The sequence below is a fragment of the Oncorhynchus keta genome, unplaced genomic scaffold (genome assembly GCF_023373465.1).
Source record: "Oncorhynchus keta strain PuntledgeMale-10-30-2019 unplaced genomic scaffold, Oket_V2 Un_contig_244_pilon_pilon, whole genome shotgun sequence".
Classification (NCBI taxonomy): domain Eukaryota; kingdom Metazoa; phylum Chordata; class Actinopteri; order Salmoniformes; family Salmonidae; genus Oncorhynchus; species Oncorhynchus keta.
The window spans coordinates 9524-30405 of NW_026283942.1; the positions used below are offsets into that span (position 1 = coordinate 9524).

General features: G+C 44.1%; 1 protein-coding gene across 1 annotated transcript in view; it reads right to left on the bottom strand.

The window, feature by feature from the left end:
- Positions 1-9049: 9049 nt before the first annotated feature.
- The window catches only part of LOC118373220 (membrane-associated guanylate kinase, WW and PDZ domain-containing protein 2-like), a 132105-nt gene continuing 120272 nt past the window's right edge, over positions 9050-20882 (bottom strand). The window contains exons 12-16 of the mRNA XM_052505639.1: positions 18302-18572; positions 15131-15344; positions 14571-14714; positions 14123-14306; positions 9050-9369 (exon numbers count right to left, since the gene is read on the bottom strand). Coding sequence (XP_052361599.1) covers positions 9050-9369; positions 14123-14306; positions 14571-14714; positions 15131-15344; positions 18302-18572 — 1133 coding nt within the window. The remainder of the gene's footprint in view (positions 9370-14122; positions 14307-14570; positions 14715-15130; positions 15345-18301; positions 18573-20882) is intronic.

Here is a 20882-nt window from a genome sequence, read left to right on the forward strand (position 1 = left end):
GCAGGTGCAAAGTGATTAAGCTGATTTTCCGCTAGCATCTTACCTGCATTGCTCTGTAGTATCTGGTTGTTAAATGTAACGTGAACATGCATATTACAAAATAAGCTTTCATATCAAAACCCGTGTCCTGAGTCATTACTTTGAAGTTATTTAATATTTATGTCCTTTTTAGATTAACTATGGTCCAAGACTCTGAAAACATATGCCCCTGCACCAAAACAAACCTGCCTGAGGGATCAGAGATGGTGTTGTTAACGCAGAAGGGGATGTGACTACTTATCAAAATTGCAGTTACTCTTGCTTTGGAGTTAAGAGGACACAAAAACCCGTCCCTACCCAGTCCTTCTTAGTTTATTGTAAACACAATGTCAGCCTTTTAATTTCTTAAGTTATGTATACATTATTTTCCTTTAATTGAGCTGTTAAGACCTTTCATGCTGAATGACATATTTAGTGATTAAGCCAAAGGTTGGATTTCAAATATATAACCGAATGGTAATCCCGCATATGGAAATAGTCAGGTAATGTTTAAACTTTTATTTTTTAACTCTGAACTATGTGCCTTTCAGAAGGAAACAACAATAAACATAGAATAAAAACAGAAAACCCACCCACCCTGGATTGTCAGACTAAAACCACATTCCCAACAATCAAACATGAAAACACTTGTAGAGATACATTGTTACTCGCTTTCCATCTTTGCTTTTACTAGCTAAACCTTGACGTAAACTAAAACCTACGAGCTCTCTATGTTGAAAATAACGTTGTAAATAAACATTTATGGCTGAATATTTACTGTCCACAGTAAGGGCTGCTTGAGTCTCTTTCAGGAGAGAAGAAACATAAATGGTAGGAAATGCAGGGCCTAAGCCTACTAATTTGTGGATATTGAAGTGATATTGACTAAAACCAAAATATACTATCCTATAAATGTAATAGAACTCACCATGGGGAAAAAAACTGCTGAAAATGTCCAAATCAACTGTAGCGACCGGATAACGGGGTAAACGGATCCAAATTCCAAGAAGACATCAGCAGTTCACTACCAGGATCGCACAGATAAGAAAACAATAAACTGCATCTTTATCCCACAGAAAGACCATTATGAATCAAACGCTGCTTTCAGTTCTTTGAGAAAAGTGAACACTTCTCCCGGTGTATCAAGAGATTGCTTCGGCCATTGTGCTGAACTTTCATCTACGCAGGGTAAAGAGGTAGCAGGTGATGTTCTTCTCCTTCATTGCTTTGGTGGCAGATCTGTACTTTTTGCGATGTCTGGCGAGGTTCGCGCTCATATCTGGGAAAGGCTGACCCTCTTGTCATCGATGGTGATGTCCCTTGGCTCTTGCGAGTTGCAGTATCTTCTCCCTGTCCTGGAAACGGAGGAACCTGATCAGGATAGGCTGTGGGGGCTCATCTGGCCGGGGTTTCGGTGCTGATGTTCTGTGGGCGCGTTCAATTTCCAGCGGCTTGGTGAAGTTGAATATGCCTAGGACATCCATTGAGTGAAGAAACCGACCGGTCACGGCCCTCGCTGTCCACTTTCAATCCCACCACACGGATATTGCTACATCTGCTTTGGTTCTCTGTTACATTCCCCAGTTTCTGTGTTGTGGTTTTGTTTGTATGTGTGTGTTTCAGGATGGCTTCATTAAATTCCCCCAAGCAGCTGATTGGTCAGCCCCATTGCTAATTGGAGCTTACCCCGCCCTCTCGTCAGAGGATACAGCTGTATCCCATTACTTTGTAGGAGAAGAGAGCTGGTTATGTTCTGTGTTAGTTGTTGCTCAGAGAGAGCTTCACTGATGTCCTGTGTTAGTTGTTTCTCAGATATTTTTTTTTTGTGAAGTATTTTGTAACCGGTCCTGCAGCAGTATGTCTTCCTTCAGGTTGCTCAAGCACCACCAGGATGGTTACTGGCTGAGGAGATTTACATTTTTGTTTAGATACAGTTCATGATTGGTCCTCTGATAAACCCTCCCTTCTTACCAAAGTTGCCAAGCTCACCATGTCAATCATGAAGGATATCAATTTACTAGACATCTGGAGACAGATGCACCCACAGGATAGGGACTACTCTTTTCACACACACACACACATGCATAGATAACTTTTAGTATCAACCCAACTGTTTCATAGAGTGTTAGATACCGATTATCTCCCCAGATTGCTTAGTGACCATTCTCCTCTAGTATTATCAATCTCCATTCCTACCAAGGTAAATAGAGCATATACAGTAGATGGAGACTTAATTCTACACTCCTGAAGAAACCTGAGCAGATCAATATTTTTACTTTGACAAACAAACCCTCTGCTCCTGACAGTTTCATCCTTTGAGACGCATCGGAAGCCTATCTGAGGGGACAGATCATTTCCTATTCTAAAGGATTGAAGAGAAAACACGGTGCTGAACTGAATGTCCTTGAATCTGAAATATCTGAGCTAGAGAGAACCTACCAAAGAGGCCTGACTAAAGATCTATACAGGCTTTTGGTGAATAAAAAACTGAAATATAATACTCTGAACACATATGAAGTTGAGAGGGCCATCACTAAATCAAAACAGCTTAACTACGAGCTTGAAGAGAAAGCAAAGTACAAAGTACAAAGTATTGAGCATGGCAACTGAGCAGAGGAAAGTAATAGGACAATTAATGCTATAGAAACTCTTACTAAAGAGATATTTTTTGATCCTACTGAAATTAATTATACTTTTAAGAAATATTAAAGACCTCTACACTTCCCAATCAAGAAATGATCTATCAGAGATCAACGCTTTTCTCTCCTCTCTCAACCTCCCATGCCTATCAGAGGAAGACAGAGAGCCCCTCAGTGAACAGTTCTTAGTCCATGAATTGTGGAGGCCATTAAATCCTTACCTTCTAATAAATCTCCTTGGGAGGATGGTTTCCCTCCAGAGTTCTATAAAGAATTTAAGGAGCTGTTGGTACCCTACCTTAAGGAGCAACTTAAAAAAGCCGGGGAAGACAACTGCTTTCCAGATCCTTTTCTCAAGCAGTGATTACAGTAATTCACAGGAAAGGGAAAACACGCTAAAGTGCGCCTCCTACAGATCAATCTCCTTTCCTTAACACAGATTGTAAACTCGTCACCAAGATCCCATCTAAGAGACTGGAGTCATGTCTTCCCATGTTGGTCAACCCAGATCAGACTGGCTTCATAATTAATAGATTGTCCTCCAATAATCGAAGAATGTTCTTTGACATAATTCACCTTGCTAACAAAAACAAAATACCTTGTCACAGCCTTTGCGTCTTGGAAAAGTTGGTTTAGGCACTGTGTTTGTAATTTTGATAAAGTCACTCCACAAATCTCCTAAAGCTAGGATTGCTTTGAGGTGGGCCCCCATAAACATAAATTATCACTTTTTGTGGACAACCTTATATTATTTCTAACAAACCCAGAACATTCCCTCTCTCTACAGATCTTATTACAGTACTATAGTTCTTTCTCTGGATATAAGGTCAACTTTGATAAAAGTGAAATTTTACCGTTGTCTGTCTTTGACCATCAAGCATAAGTTTCCTTTTAGATGATTGCCAATTGGCTTGACATATTTGGGCATAATGGTGGATGGTAACCTGAACAACCTCTATATACTCAATCTGGCCAGTTTGTTGCAAAAGGTGGAGGGTGACCTGTGTATGAACTTGCCTCTCATCCTACTGGGTAGAATAATGTAATTAAAATGATTGTCCTGCCCATATTTCTATATTTGTTTCAATCTCTCCCTATCCCTGTTCCCACAGCATTATTTTCCTCTCTCGACAAACTGACCAGACTTTTTATCTGGCACAACAAACCCCTAGGTTTAGCCTGGATAAACTGACCCTTGATTATGGTCAAGGGGGCTTAAACCTCCCCAATTTCAGAATGTACTACTGGGCTGTGCAGTCTAGATTTCTAGCTCAGAGGTTTGACAATGGTCCTTCTCCTCATGGTTAAACATTGAAAAGTTTGAGGTAAAATGATGACACTGGGGCAGAATTGTTTTACAAATGGACAGTGAAATATATAAAACCATCACAGACAACCCTTTAATTATACATACAGTCCTGTCATGGTGCAAACGGCATGAGCTGTTCAGATGAGAGTGATTTCTTTCCCTTAAAACCCTCTATGGAACAATAGATTCATTTCTATGTTTTTCCAGAATAGTAACTTTAGACCATGGTATGATAAGGGTATCACTCTTCTGGAACATTGTTATGAGGAGGGAATTCTTATGTGTCTTTGAACAGCTGAAACAGAAATACCACTTGTCTAACAGGAACTTCTTTAGTTACCACAACTACGATATTTTTTTATTAGGTGACACCCAAGGGACAATGGAACCTACCTTAGATGTCACCTATTGAACTATTCTGCCATTCAGACCAACCACTGTTCAAGACCGATTTCCCATGTTTACGATGTTCTTATGTCAGGACTATCACTGCCTGAGTTTGATAAACCCAGACTTAGATGGAAAAAGATCTGGGTATTAATCTTGATGACCTATGCAAGGATGGTGTTACATCCACACTGAACTCCAGATACAGACTGATCCAGTTTAATTTCCTCCATCAGCTCTATATCACCCCATCTAGATTGCAGAAGTTCAACTCTCTCCTCCCTATGTTTTAGATGTGGCTCAGATGAAGGAACATTCTCCATTTCACTTTCAGTGTTCAAAATTACGGGGTTTCTGGCAGGGGTATGCACATACCATATCCTCAATTCATGGGGTTGCATTCCTTTTAGATCCGGAGGTCTGTCTACTGGGTAACATTAATAATTCCAATCTTAGGCAAAGCTACACTATAAAGTTAACAGAAATATTGCTAACAATTGCCAAGAAATGTGACCTTGAAATGGAAATCAGATTCCCCCTGCCAGTTGCAATGTGGCTATCAGAAGTTAATAGTTGTATTCCACTGGAGAAACCAGTTACTGCTTGAGGAATAAGTTAGACATTTTACAGAATTCGGCAAACTTTGATTATATGGAGAATCTCCCTCCCTCACATCACATTGATTTAATCTCTATATAATCCTCACGTAATGTTTCACACTTAATGTATAATATGTAGCCTATGGCAGGTATGATATGATCCAATGTTTCATTGTGACTTTTAAAATTGTATTTATGTGTATGTATATATATAATATATATATATTTTTTTTTTTACACTCATTTGTTGCCTTGTATAGGTTATTGTCACTTTGTTTTATTGTTGTCTAATATCTTTTCATTTTTGTTTTGAATGTTCTTAATTGGGAAAATGCAAAATAAAATATTTTAAAATGATAAAAAAACAACCAACAGCCATTCATTCAGCTTAGACCGCCATCTTGCGGACAGGAAAGAAACACAATACAGTAATGTAATGCTACTAAAAAGTACATTTCTACAACGTTATGGTAAAATTTAAACCAAAGTAAATGGTACAATGTATTTAGAATTTAACTTTTTACAGCTCCTAGACTGCATCTTTAAAACTGACCATCTGTGTTTATATGCAATATATTTGGGGCTTTCTTCAAGTATTCTGCATTAGATGGAGCCTTTGAGACATCCTTCCATAACACAATGTGGTCAATCCATTTTAAACAGTCTATGGGCCAATTATTACATGGATAATTTTAAAGTGAACACAATTGATACATTATTATAATTTTAAGCCCATTCAGACATTAAAACCCACACAGACATCCAAAAAGGTGTACTTTACACCATGTCGAGTTTATTTTACAGTATTTCAGAATATCTTTAGGTAAACCATTTTTTTTTCTTTTTTCCCAAAATGTTATATCAGTACTGCCACATTTTCATAAAAATAGTTGTTCACTTCAGTCTTTGAAACTACAGTATCAATGGTGCAGTAAACCATATTGTAAGAATACAGCTATACAGGGTGGATTATACATGGTTAAGACGACACATGTATACTGAGCTTAATTGTAGATGCATGAACATGTCATCCTTCAGATTTATCATTAGTCAACTTTTTTTCTGTATACAAAATCACTCACAACAGGCAGGCAGGGAACAGCCTCAAGTGATACACAGAAGGCTCCAGTGATATCGTCGCGTTCCTCGCTGACTACATTGGAGACACATGCCAGATCTCACAATGACTGGAGAGGTGTTTAACATGTCACCTAACCACATACTATGATAAAGCAGTCTGATGCCCGACTGCACAGTCTATAATGTGGCACACAACCATTGGTGGATGCAATGCATTGGGTGGCCTGGAACACAACCAGTTTCAGTAAAAAACAAATACCATAGAAATTACATGTTTATCATCTGGACTGGAACACTGCACTCAGTCTAGTGAATCTGCATTGACAGAAATATGCTATGAGTCCTAATGTTTGGTGCAAACATGGAGGGCTCTACATGTCTACGGCTAGCCTCTGCTACAAGCTATACATCATCCCCATAGAAGCCCAAAGTCCACTTTACTCAAAATGTATTTAGGCACCCATGAGATGATGACAAAGCTAATAGGCTATAGAAGTCAGACTTTTCATAATTATTTTGTGGCACTGTGAATTTGGGATGTTTAAAAATGTAATCTGGCCCTGTTAGCCAAAAGCGTCAGTTGGCTTACACCTTCGCACTAGCCACTTACTTTATGGCGTGCTGTCTGATATGTGTACTTTGTACAGTATACTGTAATCTCTCAAACCAGTTTTGCATTCTGCTCACTCATGCAAAAAAAAAACGCTAGCGAATGCCAGGTTAACAGCTATGCTCTACTTTCACTAAGGCACTCCGCCCCACCTCATATCCATGTATCCTTCTGCTCCTCAATGACTCATATGCCTCCTCCCACAGTGGTGTGGTTCATGTAGCACAGTAAAAGGCATAGACATGGGAAATATAGAATGGGCAGCTAGAGTTCTCTGTTTCAAGTGCTGCTAATACATAGCCCATCTAAACATGACCATAGAAATAGAATCAAGATAGTTTATTTCTATGAACATGACTGATTGCATGATTGATAAACGTTGTGTATTATGACTCACAGAGTTCCTAAACAATTGGATTTAAACACCTTGAACGTTACATTTGACTCTGGAATGGACCATTTTTATAAATTACTCAAATACACAACTGTTAGCTACAGGTAACTGCGAAATAATGAAAACACTTGAATAAATTAGGGATACAAAGTATATAGAAAACAGGTGCTTCCACACAGGTGTGGTTCCTGAGTTAATTAAGCTGTTAACAGCCCATTATGCTAATTGTCATGTATAAAATGTCGGGCAGGCCAGTATTTTGGCCATTTGGCCCATCATCAGGGCACGAGTGGTCACTGAATGGTTTGATGATCATGATAATGATGTAAACCATATGTCATGACTGTCTTAGTCACCAGATGTCAACCCAATTGAACACTTGTGGGAGATTCCAGAGCGATGCCTGAGACAGCATTTTCCACCAACATCAACAAAACACCAAATTATGGAATTTCTGGTGGAATCTATGCCAATGTGCATTGAAGCTGTTCTGGCTCGCCGTGGCCCAATGCCCCTATTAAGACACGTTATGTTGGTGTTTCCTTTATTTAGGCAGTTACCTATACCCAGTGAGGATGTCAGCTCTATATTCTACTTCTAGAAGAAATTTGAGTCCCTGTTTGATGATGGTGGTTCATGCACAAGAACACTGAGGGCCGATTCCTCTGCCCAGGCATTGCTGACATCAGATTTTACAATGCCTGGATTGGTATTTTACTGCATCATATGCTACAGCAATCTGTCAGTCAATGACACAGTCGATGACGTGGCATGCAACCATTGGTTTATGCACGTAACGTTTGAACAGGGGTATGTGACCTGCATCACTCTAGTCCCTTGTCAGCTGACTCCACACAGAGTCTTTAATATGTAGTATATAATACAAGGCCATGGAAATATGAATCTTAAAATATGGTCCCAATATCTGTATTTTTATGTTCTTCTAAAATGTACCTACAACAATGGTAAAAAATGCACTAGGCATATTTTTGGGAGATGACCAAATGTACATATTTTTTTCACATTTGTACATTTACAGTATGTACAATATATCAATAGGCATGTATGATGTCTGTCGACAGAGCTCTGTCCAAAAAGGTTCACCTTTCAGAAGGATTTTAAATTAACATCCCTCCCTCCGTCTCCCTCAGTTCTATAATCTCATCATTCTCTCCATTGCAGAGAAAGTTAAATGATAGGCAAACGACCTCAATATTCCAATCTCTCTTTAGATAAGTGTCATCCCATCAGTGGTTGAAACTGACCATCCATTTAGGTCTGATGGGGTTGACTGGTGAAACTAGGAACATGTCGATAGCTCACCTTGCCCACACCCAAAGAGCCTAGTGGGATAGCAATGGGATTTGTATCATCAGGTTTCAAAATAGCTACCTGGACTAAAGTGTTGAGTTGAGCGAGTCCTCTTTTGTTTATACACACCAGCTGTAAAATGTCCTTTGGTTTTGAAGGTGATGGTTATAATCATCTTGAAAGAGGGAAGAACAAGAAGAAAAAAATGTTTTGATTTCAAAGAGTGAGAGTGAGAGAGAGAGACAGAATAAAAGATTCCTCTGGCATCTGATGGTGTGAGTGGTACTTAGGACTTGGGTGCCTATGTACAGCTAGCCAGTCCAACCCAGTCAGAATCCAGTCGGATCCAATGTAAACCAGTCTGATCCGGATCCGTTTTCCCTGCTGGGACAGTGTAGGTCCAGGACCTCACGGTGCCGGGCAGTCTGTCACCCCAGGTGGGTTCCAGGGCCCTAGGAAGGCGGCTGCACTCCTGCCTGCAGGGCCATCCATGGTTTGAGGGAGGCGGCAGAGCCCTTCCTCATCCCTTGGCTGAGACCTCTCAGCTCAAACCCCTCCTGTAGGTTCACACGTCCCTCCCCACGGACCCAACTGCCTCCGTTCAGACACACTCAGGTAGGGAGAGTCCCAGGGCCATGCGGCGGTGTTTGGATCCTGCATGGGTGGGTGCTCCTGCTCTCTCTCCTCTCCGCAGACCTCCATCTAGCTTTCGGGGGGCCGCGGCGGAGGTTGGGGCTCTCGGGGCCCCCTCCAACTCCTCAGGCCACTGCAGGGTTCTTTGCCCACGGACGGTGCCCCTGGGCTGGTGCACCTGCCACCTATAGCCCCTTTCGTGGCGCTGGGGTCTGGAGAATGGGCTGCCATACGCGGTGTGGCCTCTAAAAGGAGCTGGTGGGGGGAGTATGGGGTGAAGGCTGGATGGGATGAGAAAGATGAGGTGGACAGCTGCTGGGGGTCAAGGGTCACTTCCTGCAGGGCAGAGAGGGCTGGAGGAATGGCCTCCCAGGGGGGGGCACTGTCTACTGAAAAAGGAGGAGACTCACACTACAGGTTGATACGCAGTGACAAGCACACACACATGCAGGCAAGTACACACACACACACACGCACACACACCTACAAAGCTGATCGTTTTGCCTATGAATAGATAATGATAAAGACACGATATATATCTTCATCCACACGCAGATCTCTGTTCACACACATACAGCTACAATATCATCACCAGGACAGTCAGAACTATAAAGATATAGATCATTATGTCAACGTCCCAAATGGCACCCTATCCCCTATATAATGCACAACTTTTTTTTTACCAGAGCCCTATGGGGGAATACGGGTGCCATTTGGGATGCACATTGTGTGTGACAAGAGTAACTTTCTGTGAGTGAAGAGGTGTGTGTGCATATGTGAGGACGGCCTGGCCAACACTGAGAGCAGTTTCACGCTGCTGAGAGTGCACTTCATTGCACACTCAACCGTGGTGGTGGTCCTCTTCAGACCTGATTGTTTTTTCTACTGAGACCACCAGAACCAAGCACAAGCTCTCCGACCACTACCTTGTATCCTTTTCCCTCCCGCTCTCATCTAACACCTCCCACACTGCCCCTACTCGGATGGTATCGCGCCGTCCCAACCTTCGCTCTCTCCCCGCTACTCTCTCCTCTTCCATCCTATCATCTCTTCCATCTGCTCATACCTTCTCCAACCTATCTCCTGATTCTGCCTCCTCAACCCTCCTCTCCTCCCTTTTGCATCCTTTGACTCTCTATGTCCCCTATCCTCCAGGCCGGCGCGGTCCTCCCCTCCCGCCCCGTGGCTCGACGACTCATTGCGAGCTCACAGAACAGGGCTCCGGGCAGCTGAGCGGAAATGGAGGAAAACTCGCCTCCTGCGGACCTGGCATCCTTTCACTCCCCCTCTCTACATTTTACTCCTCTGTCTCTGCTGCTAAAGCCATTTTCTACCACTCTAAATTCCAAGCATCTGCCTCTAACCCTAGGAAGCTCTTTGCCACCTTCTCCTCACTCCTGAATCCTCCTCCCCCTCCCCCCTCCCCTCCCTCTCTGCAGATGACTTCGTCCAACCATTTTGAAAAGAAGGTCGACGACATCCGATCCTCGTTGCTAAGTCAAACGGCACCACTGGTTCTGCTCACACTGCCCTACCCTGTGCTCTGACCTCTTTCTCCCTCTCTCTCCAGATGAAATCTCGCGTCTTGTGACGGCCGGCCGCCCAACAACCTGCCCGCTTGACCCTATCCCCTCCTCTCTTCTCCAGACCATTTCCGGAGACCTTCTCCCCTACCTCACCTCGCTCATCCCAACTCATCCCTGACTGCTGGCTACGTCCCTTCCGTCCTCAAGAGAGCGAGGTTGCACCCCTTCTGAAAAAACCTACACTCAATCCCTCCGATGTCAACAACTACAGACGGTGGTGATTGACTCCGCTGTCCTGGCGTCGTGAGGGAGTTTGTTCCACCATTGGGGCCAGAGCAGCGAACAGTTTTGACTGGGCTGAGCGGGAACTGCTTCCTCAGTGGTAGGGGCGAGCAGGCCAGAGGTGGATGAACGCAGTGCCCTTGTTTGGGTGTAGGGCCTGATCAGAGCCTGGAGGTACTGAGGTGCCGTTCCTCACAACTCCGTAGGCAAGCACCATGGTCTTGTAGCGGATGCGAGCTTCAACTGGAAGCCAGTGGAGAGAGCGGAGGAGCGGGGTGGCGTGAGAGAACTTGGGAAGGTTGAACACCAGATGGGCTGCGGCGTTTCTGGATGAGTTGTAGGGTTTAATGGCACAGGCAGGGGAGCCCAGCCAACAGCGGTTGCAGTAATCCAGACGGGAGATGACAAGTGCCTGGATTAGGACCTGCGCGCTTCCTGTGTGAGGCAGGTCGTACTCTGCGGATGTTGTAGAGCATGAACCTACAGGAACGGGCCACCGCCTTGATGTTAGTTGAGAACGACAGGGTGTTGTCCAGGATCACGCCAAGGTTCTTAGCGCTCTGGGAGGAGGGACACAATGGAGTTGTCAACCGTGATGGCGAGATCATGGAACGGGCAGTCCTCCCCGGGAGGAAGAGCAGCTCCGTCTTGCCGAGGTTCAGATTGAGGTGGTGATCCGTCATCCACACTGATATGTCACCAGGCATGCAGAATGCGGTCGCCACCTGGTCATCAGAAGGAAAGGAAGATTAATTGTGTGTCGTCTGCATAGCAATGATAGGAGAGACCATGTGAGGTTATGACAGAGCCAAGTGACTTGGTGTATAGCGAGAATAGGAGAGGGCTAGAGTACACAGAGCCCCTGGGGGACACCGTGGTGAGCGCGTGGTGAGGAGACAGATTCTGCGCCACGCCACCTGGTAGGAGCCGACCTGTCAGGTAGGACGCAATCCAAAGCGTGGGCCGCGCCGGAGATGCCCAACTCGGAGAGGGTGGAGAGGAGGATCTGATGGTTCACAGTATCGAAGGCAGCCGATAGGTCTAGAAGGATGAGAGCAGAGGAGAGGTTAGCTTTAGCAGTGCGGGGCGCCTCCGTGATACAGAAGAGCAGTCTCAGTTGAATGACTAGTCTTGAAGCCTGACTGATTTGGATCAAGAAAGGTCATTCTGAGAGAGATGGCGGGAGAGCTGGCCAAGGACAGCACGTTCAAGAGTTTGGAGAAAGAAGAGGATCACTGGTCTGTATTTGTTGACATCGGAGGAGGATCGAGGTGTAGGTTTCAGAAGGGTGCAACTCTCGCTCTCTTGAAGACGGAAGGGACGTAGCCAGCGGTCAGGGATGAGTTGATGGCGAGGTGAGGTAAGGAGAAGGTCTCGGAAATGGTCTGGAGAAGAGGAGGATAGGGTCGAGGCGGGCAGGTTGTTGGGCGGCGGCGTCACAAAGACGCGAGATTTCATCTGGAGAGAGAGGGAGAAAGAGGTCAGAGCACAGGGTAGGGCAGTGTGAGCAGAACCAGCGGTGTCGTTTGACTTAGCAAACGAGGATCGGACGTCGACCTTCTTTTCAAAATGGTTGACGAAGTCATCTGCAGAGAGGGAGGAGGGGGGGGATTCAGGAGGGAGGAGAAGGTGGCAAAGAGCTTCCTAGGAGTTGAGGCAGATGCTTGGAATTTAGAGTGGTAGAAAGTGGCTTTAGCAGCAGAGACAGAGGAGGAAAATGTAGAGAGGAGAGGGAGTGAGAAAAGGATGCCAGGTCCGCAGGGGCGAGATTTTTCCTCCATTTCCGCTCGGCTGCCCGGAGCCCTGTTCTGTGAGCTCGCAATGAGTCGTCGAGCCACGGAGGACCAAGCGGCCTGGAAGATAGGGGACATAGAGTCAAAGGATGCAGAAGGGGAGGAGAGGAGGGTTGAGGAGGAGAATCAGGAGATAGGTTGGAGAAGGTTTGAGCAGAGGAAGAGATGATAGGATGGAAGAGGAGAGAGTAGCGGGGGAGAGAGAGCGAAGTTGTATGATAGACAACCCTACACCAGAGTAAATCTGCTGCAAGCCATGGATTTAGCCTGTGGTGATATAGGTGAGGAATCATGTCAGGGCTGGATACGGCACACAAGAGGCTTCTTCCCCCGTTGCCTCAGGAGGGACAATATTGCTTGTGATGTCGATGAAGTGCTCTGGCCTGACCCAGCCCAAAGACAAGAAGAAGCACATTGATCACATGTTTACTCTTTTGATTGTTGTCCCTTTTAGTATTGTATACTGTAGTACAGTGCATTGTAGGCTGTATACTGTACAATGGACAAATTGTATGGCCCTGAACATTGTGCTTTCCATTTATTAACAGTACTGACTGCTCAATAGATTTTGACTGGTTGCAGGTTCATATCAACAAAGCACAAGAATTACAGTATCACAGAGACAAAGGACAAGTTTGTGAGATGCAGGGTACAGTACTGTAAAAATAGGGGTACAAGGAGGAGGAAGAACAAAAAACTAAATTGCAAAGAGCCAAGCAGAGTTGTAATTTCTGATACAATTAGAGCTACTATGATAGAACATGTTTTCGTTCATCAAAAGACAATGATGGAAAAATCTGAATATTTTTTTAAGATTAAAAATGTACTTCTCCCTGAGAATTGTATGTTTTGACCAATGTGTTTTCTATTTTTCGGTGTATCGTTTACTGACTGCTTTAGAGTGTATATAATTTTGATCTCTTTGTTTATGATTTGAGAGCAATGTTTGATTTTGAACACAGGTAAAACTGTTTTGAGGCGAATATTTCATTTTGTGAGAGGAGTCAGAGGTTATGTAAATAGTGATTGAAGATGAGGTTTTGTGTTTAATGTTTTCAGGAAATGGAGCAAGGTTTCATAAATTGTGTTTTAGCAATTGAGAAAAACTGTAACACATTTGGTAGGCTATTAATGACCATCAGCTGCATCAGAGCACAGTTTTGGAGAAGTCTAGTTACTGTGACTCACCATTCAAGAAAAATTTGACTGCTGTCATGACTCGCCCTAATCATGGTTGTAACATTTGCAGTGATGTGTGAGTGAGTGAGTGAGTGAGTGAGTGAGTGAGTGAGTGAGTGAGTGAGTGAGTGAGTGAGAGAGAGAGAGAAAGAGAGAGAGAGCGAGGAAGAGAGAGAGAGAGAGAGAGAGAGAGAGAGAGAGAGAGAGAGAGAGAGAGAGAGAGAGAGAGAGAGAGAGAGAGAGAGAGAACAATAATTAAATTAAATAACGAGAGCAAAAAACAGACAGTCACCCAGAAACAAAAAGATGAAAAATGTAATTAAAGAGAGAGATAAATTGATAGAGCAAGAGAAGGAAAGCGCGAGAAAGAGAAATAAATATGGGAGGTGTGTTTGGTGGATACCCACCATACTCAGGCACCTGTCCTGTGCCTCTCTTCAGCAGCAGTCTCACCCACCTCCCCCCTGCCTTGATCAGCTCGATGGCCCGGGCGTGAGTCATGTCTCGGGTACTATCCCCATTTATCTCAATGATTTGATCCCCCACCTGAGAGAGAGAGCGAGAGATAGAGGGGAGAGGCAGTGAGATAGATTGAGAGAGACAGAGAGAGAGAGAGAGGGGGAGAGTGGGGGAGATATAGAAATAGAGAGAGGGAGAGTTAGAGAGGAGAGAAAAAGTGATTAAAAAGAGAAAGTAAGGATGGGACAGGATGAGCATAGAGAGGTCATACTGTATGAAGTACTGCATCACTATTGAGATGGAAAATAATGTGGCTGCATTGCAGACAGGACAAGAAGTGATGTCACTTACCCTCATTCTGCCATTGCGGATGGCCGGCCCATCCTCGGCGAGCCGCAGCACAAACAGATCCATCTTGTACTCCCGCCCCCCACGGATACTGAAGCCAAAACCCTTCACACTCTTCTCCAGCTCTACCGTGAAGTAGTCAAAGTCCTGTGTACAACACACAACCAATAACCAACATTCATTAAAGCCAATACATAGCCAACCAATAACCTGTCTGTAGTCTGGGATGTGTAGTTTTACTTGTCTGTAATATGGGATTCTGGGGTGTGTTGTCTTACCTGTGGTGTGTAGTAGGGGATACTCGGATTGGCACTGGTCTGAAGTCTGGGGTGAATCCCTAAATGCAACTGTCCACTGAGTTTTGTCTGTTAAAGGGGATTCTGGGATTTATAGTCTTAACGTTGATGTGTAGTAGTCTTACCTGTGGTCTGAAGTATGGGGGAACTGTGCCAGTGGAAGCTGTGCAGTTTTTGTGTGTTGTTTGTACTATGGAATTCTGTGCTAATTCTGGGCTATGGTATGGTGTGTACTGTAGTAGGGAAGTCTGGGATATTCAGTCTTACCTGTGGTCGGAAGTCTGGGGGAAACTGTGCAGCGAGTGATGTCGAGTGCTGTCTGTAGTCGATGAGGGGAGGAGGGTGCCGGTAGTCCAGTGTGGGCGGCTGCCGGTAATCAGTCACTGGAGGGTGCCGGTAGTCGACGGGGGGCTGCCGGTAGTCGGTGAACGGAGGCTGGCAGATGTCTGGTTTCACATCCTGCCTGGCTTTCACCTCTGACCTGTGGACAACAGACAACCGTACTCCCTTTGTAGTGCACACACAAACACACACAAAAACCCTTCAGACTTTAACCCTCTATCTAACCCTGGGAGTTAGAGCCAGAAACTGTAGGACTCTAGCTCTTTCAATAGGCACCCTTCCCTTGGCCTTAGTATCCACATTACTAAGGACCTATCATGGTCCAAACACATCAATACAGTCGTGAAGAGGGCACGACAACGTTTCTTCGCCCAGGAGGCTGAGAAGATTTGGCATGTGCACTCAGATCCTCAAAAGGTTCTACAGCTGCACCATTGAGACCATCATGACTGGCTGCATCACTGCTTGGTATGGCAACTGCTTGGCATCTGACCGTATGGACCTACAGAAGGTGGTGCGTACGGCCCAGTACTTCACTGGGCCCGAACTCCCTGCCATCCAGGACCTTAATACCAGACCATGTCAGAGGAATGCCCTAAAAATTGTGAAAGACTCCAGTCCCCCCAAGTCAGAGACTGTTCTCTCTGCTACCGCATGGCAAGCGATACCGGAACACAATCTGAGATCAAAAGGCTCCTGAACAGCTTCTACCTAAGACTGGCTACCTGGACTATTTGCATTGATCCCTTTTTTTTTGCACTTGCAATGGCTCAATGCGTACTCACTGGAATCTACCCACACACTCACACATACTACATTGACACTCCAACACAAACAAACGCTAACACAAGACACACACGCATATTGATGCCACGCACGCACGCACGCACGCACGCACGCACGCACGCACGCACGCACGCACGCACGCACGCACGCACGCACGCACGCACGCACGCACGCACGCACGCACGCACGCACGCACGCATGCTGCGCACGCACGCACGCACGACGCACGCACGCACGCACGCACGCACGCACGCACGCACGCACGCACGCACGCACGCACGCACGCACGCACGCACGCACGCACGCACGCACGCACGCACGCACGCACGCACGCACACACACACACACACACACACACACACACACACACACACACACACACACACACACACACACACACACACACACACACACACACACACACACACACACACACATATATATATATATATATATATATATATATATATATAGACACACTTTAACATACATTGCTCGTACTCTGTTAATTGTCCTGATTGCCTAGTTACTTTTTACCCCTAACTACATGTAGATATTACCTCAATGACCTCCTACCCCTGCACATTGACTCGGTACTGGTACTCCTTGTATATAGCCTTGTTATTGTTATTTTATTATATTACAATTTCCTATTTTTATTTAGCACATTTTCTTTACTTTTTAACTCTGCATTGTTGGGAAAGGGCTCGTAAGTAAGCAATTCATGATGAAAGTCTGCACCTGTTATATTTGGCGCAAATACAATTTGATTTAGCACGCCACTGCTAGCTGCTATTGTCTATACAGCCATACTGTGTACTATGCTAGCCCCACTAGCCAATGCTAGAAGCTCTACTGTGTAGTAACCCATTGACTTTGGCCTACTAGCCTAGCATGCTAACTGTTAATGCTAGTCGGCCTGGTTCCTATTTTGTGTTAGGTTAGCCTAGCCCCTGTACATAGCCCCTGTTAGCCCTTTGTTAATATCTTATCGCATTGCTGCCTATGTTGCTACCATAGCATTACTATTCCTATAGCCTTACTGCTATCCAGGAACTCTACACCAGGCAGTGCCAAAGACCCCCCCAGCCACCCCAGTTATAGACTGTTCTCTCTACTACCGCATGGCAAGTGGTACCGGAGTGCCAAGTCTAGGACAAAAGGCTTCTCAACAGTTTTACCCCCAAGCCATAAGATTCCTGAACAGGTAATCAAATGGCTACCTGGACTATTTGCATTGTGTCCCCCCAACCCCTCTTTTACACTGATGCTACGACCATGCTCATTTATCATCAGTTATTTTACACTGGTTCCTCTCAGGTTCTTCCTAGGTTTTGGCCTTTCTAGGAGTTTTTTACTGTTTTTACACCTGCTTACTGCTATCCAGGAACTCTACACCAGGCAGTGCCAAAGACCCCAGCCACCCCAGTTATAGACTGTTCTCTCTACTACCGCATGGCAAGTGGTACCGGAGTGCCAAGTCTAGGACAAAAAGGCTTCTCAACAGTTTTACCCCAAGCCATAAGTTTATCATCAGTTATTTTTTTGTTTTTTACTGTTGTTTTATTTCTTTACTTACCTATTGTTCACCTAATACCTTTTTTGCACTATTGGTTTGAGCTTGTGAGTAAGCATTTCACTGTAAGGTCTACATCTGTTTTATTCGGCGCACATAACAAATACACTTTGATTTGATTTGATATAACATATTGTAATACACTGTGTATTTCTGTCTCGGTTTAAGAAACCACTTATACTATTCATATTCAATCTCCTTCTTGTACTGCCTTCTCTGTCCGGTGTGGTAATAAATGTATGAGCTGTGCATCTGTCTCCTGCTGGTCATTTCCGTCCTGTACCTATACTAAACCGGCACCTCTGTCAGAGACCATCACCAGTTGGTGGCACTCTTTTTCACACACACTCACCATTGCCAAGGCCAGCAGCAAGAACCGGATTACTTTCCTTCCTTAAACAGTCCTGTTTTACTCAGTCATCACACACACACACACACACACACACACACACACACACACACACACACACACACACACACACACACACACACACACACACACACACACACACACACACACAGTAAATGTATACAAACATCCACAATGCCGCCCACCCCACACACATGTACACACACAACCAAAATCCACCCTCACCCAATCCGTCATGCACACACACACAAAACGCCATGTCCAAAGTGCATAGGAGAAGCATCCTAATAACTGTAGTTGTAACTTCTGACAATAATGACTCTCACTGACAGATAGGGTCAAGCATTCCTCTCTCTCTACATACCTTCCATCGTGGAGGTAGATTGGGGGAGGGTGACTGGGCGGCTGGGCGACCGGGCTCTGCTGGGCCCCTGGCGGGTTGGGCTGGGCGGCTGCTCCTGGGGCCGGCTGGGTGTCTACTGCTAGTACTTGACCTGGCTGGGCTGTTGGTGGTGCTGGGCCTGCCTGGGAGGCTCCTTGGCTGGGCTGGGTGGCTCCAGGGCTGGGCTGTGCCTGGGGGCTGTGTTTCTGGGTCATGGGGCTCTGCTTCTCTGAGCTGGGCCCTGAGTTGAGATCTGAGATGGAGAAATGGAGTTTTCATGGTAACAACAGATATGCTTCGTAGTAGTAATGGAGAGGTTTCATAGCAACAATTGACACAAAACAACACTGTGTGCCCTGAGACAGAGGGAACAGGAGAAATCTAATTGAAAACGAATTGAAATATTAACATGATGTAATAAGAAAAGGAAATGTAAGAAATGTCACTTTAGTCCCCAAAGATGTAGGCGCTGTTATCTCTCTCTTGCCATTTTTATATATTTATATCTCTCACTTTTCCTCTCTTTTTATTTTCCCTTTCCATCGACCCCTAACAGACATTATAAACTGGGTGGTTAGAGCCCTGAATGCTGATTGGCTGACAGCCATGGTATATCAGACCGTATACCACGGGTATGACAAAACATTTATTTTTACTGCTCTAATTATGTTGGTAACCATTTTATTATGGCAATAAGGCACCTCGTGGGTGTGAGGTATATGGCCAATATACCACGTCTATGGGCTGTGTCCAGGCACTCCGTGGTGTGTTGTGCATAAGAACAACCCTTAGTCGTGGTATATTGGCCATATACAACAATTACTCGTACCTTATTGCTTAATTATTCATCCAGGTATGTCTCATCAAGAGATTCATTTTCACTTTGAAGCTAATCATAACTTTCACAACTGGGTCATTCTATGAAAACGGTTGGTTTTTGAACAGCCAACTTTTACAAATGTTGCTTTTTTAAAAATCAAAACTTATAGTCAGATATTAGTTAACCCCTTAACATTATAAATCAGTATAAATGACAGCATAACATATTTTGTAGATTCTTACTACATTACGTAAAAAAATACTTGTGATGCCTTTTTGCCACTGGTTACCTACATTTTAGATGACAATTCAGACTTTCTAGAATGTAATTTCCATATTTAATTTGCGTATATATAATCAAAGGGAGAAAAGGTTAATGATAATACTAAGAAATTGTCCATACAATTTATTATTACTAGTAATATTTTTGGGGGTTGTTTTTAAAATGTTTACCCATTTTTGTCCCCAATTTCATGGTATCCAATTGTTTAGTAGCTACTATCTTGTCTCATCGCTACACCTCCCGCACGGGCTCGGGAGAGACGAAGGTTGAAAGTCATGTGTCCTCCGATACACAACCCAACCAAGCCGCACTGCTTCTTAACACAGGGCGCATCCAACCCGGAAGCCAGCCGCACCAATGTGTCAGAAGAAACACAGTGCACCTGGCAACCTTGGTTATGGACAAGATATGACAGCAATCAATGCTTTGGTTTTGTGCCACAAATGCAAAAACATAATTAGCATTTGAAACAGTGGCCAGGTAAACAAAAGTATGGCTTGCTGTCATACCTTGTCCATAGACTGCTTACACGGTAAGGAAACCAATATGTAATTTCGTAACTATCCCTTTAAGTAGGCCTATACAATATTTGTCACATGGCACAAGAATATATATATACTGTTTTAACAAGCTATGTAGTTTTGTGGATAGGCGTGAGCTGCATGACAGAGTAGGACATTATTTGTAATAAAAAATATTGCTAATAAATTGATAAAATTGTATGTCTTATGTTTGTCATTGGTTTCACATTGTGTCACTGGTGTTACATTGCATCACTGGTATTACTGTATGGCATATTGGTGTTCTGGCATTCAGAGTTGCCCAATTTAATTTAATATGTTTTTTGAATATACCTAACTGTTGCTACATTCATTAGTAAACATTTTACATGGTTAGGAAACAAATATGTCATTTTATAATATCCCTTTAAGTAACTCTGTAGATACAGAGTACATACGTCTTCCTACAGACACATTGTCTTAATTCTGACCTTGCAGTACTGGGTTCACTGTCTGGAGTGGATTGGTGGGTCAACACTGTCATTCCTGCTCTCAATCTCTCTGTGTTTCGCCTGTCTGACCCGCCATTTCCTACGCTCTTGTCTTTTTTCTCTTTATCTGAGATCCTTCACTCTATTTCTTTTTTGACTCTCTAAATCCTTTAAGTAAGTCTGGTGTTTTTGTTTAAGGTAGACTGCTCTGCGGTGTGGGTCAGCATCCCTGCGCTGTCTGTAGAATATTTGCAATTAACCTTTAAACCAGGAAGAATTTGGCAAGGATGTTGTATTTTTTCAAAGTGGTCGTTTTTTATACATTTTAACACCAGTGACATGAAATTGAGGGACAGCTATTACTTGTAAGTAGTCCACAAAAAAATATAATACTTTCCTTTGTATTATGACACTTAAAGAGGGAGAAAAATATATTTTAAAACTCAAAATCTGTCACTAAACCATGACTC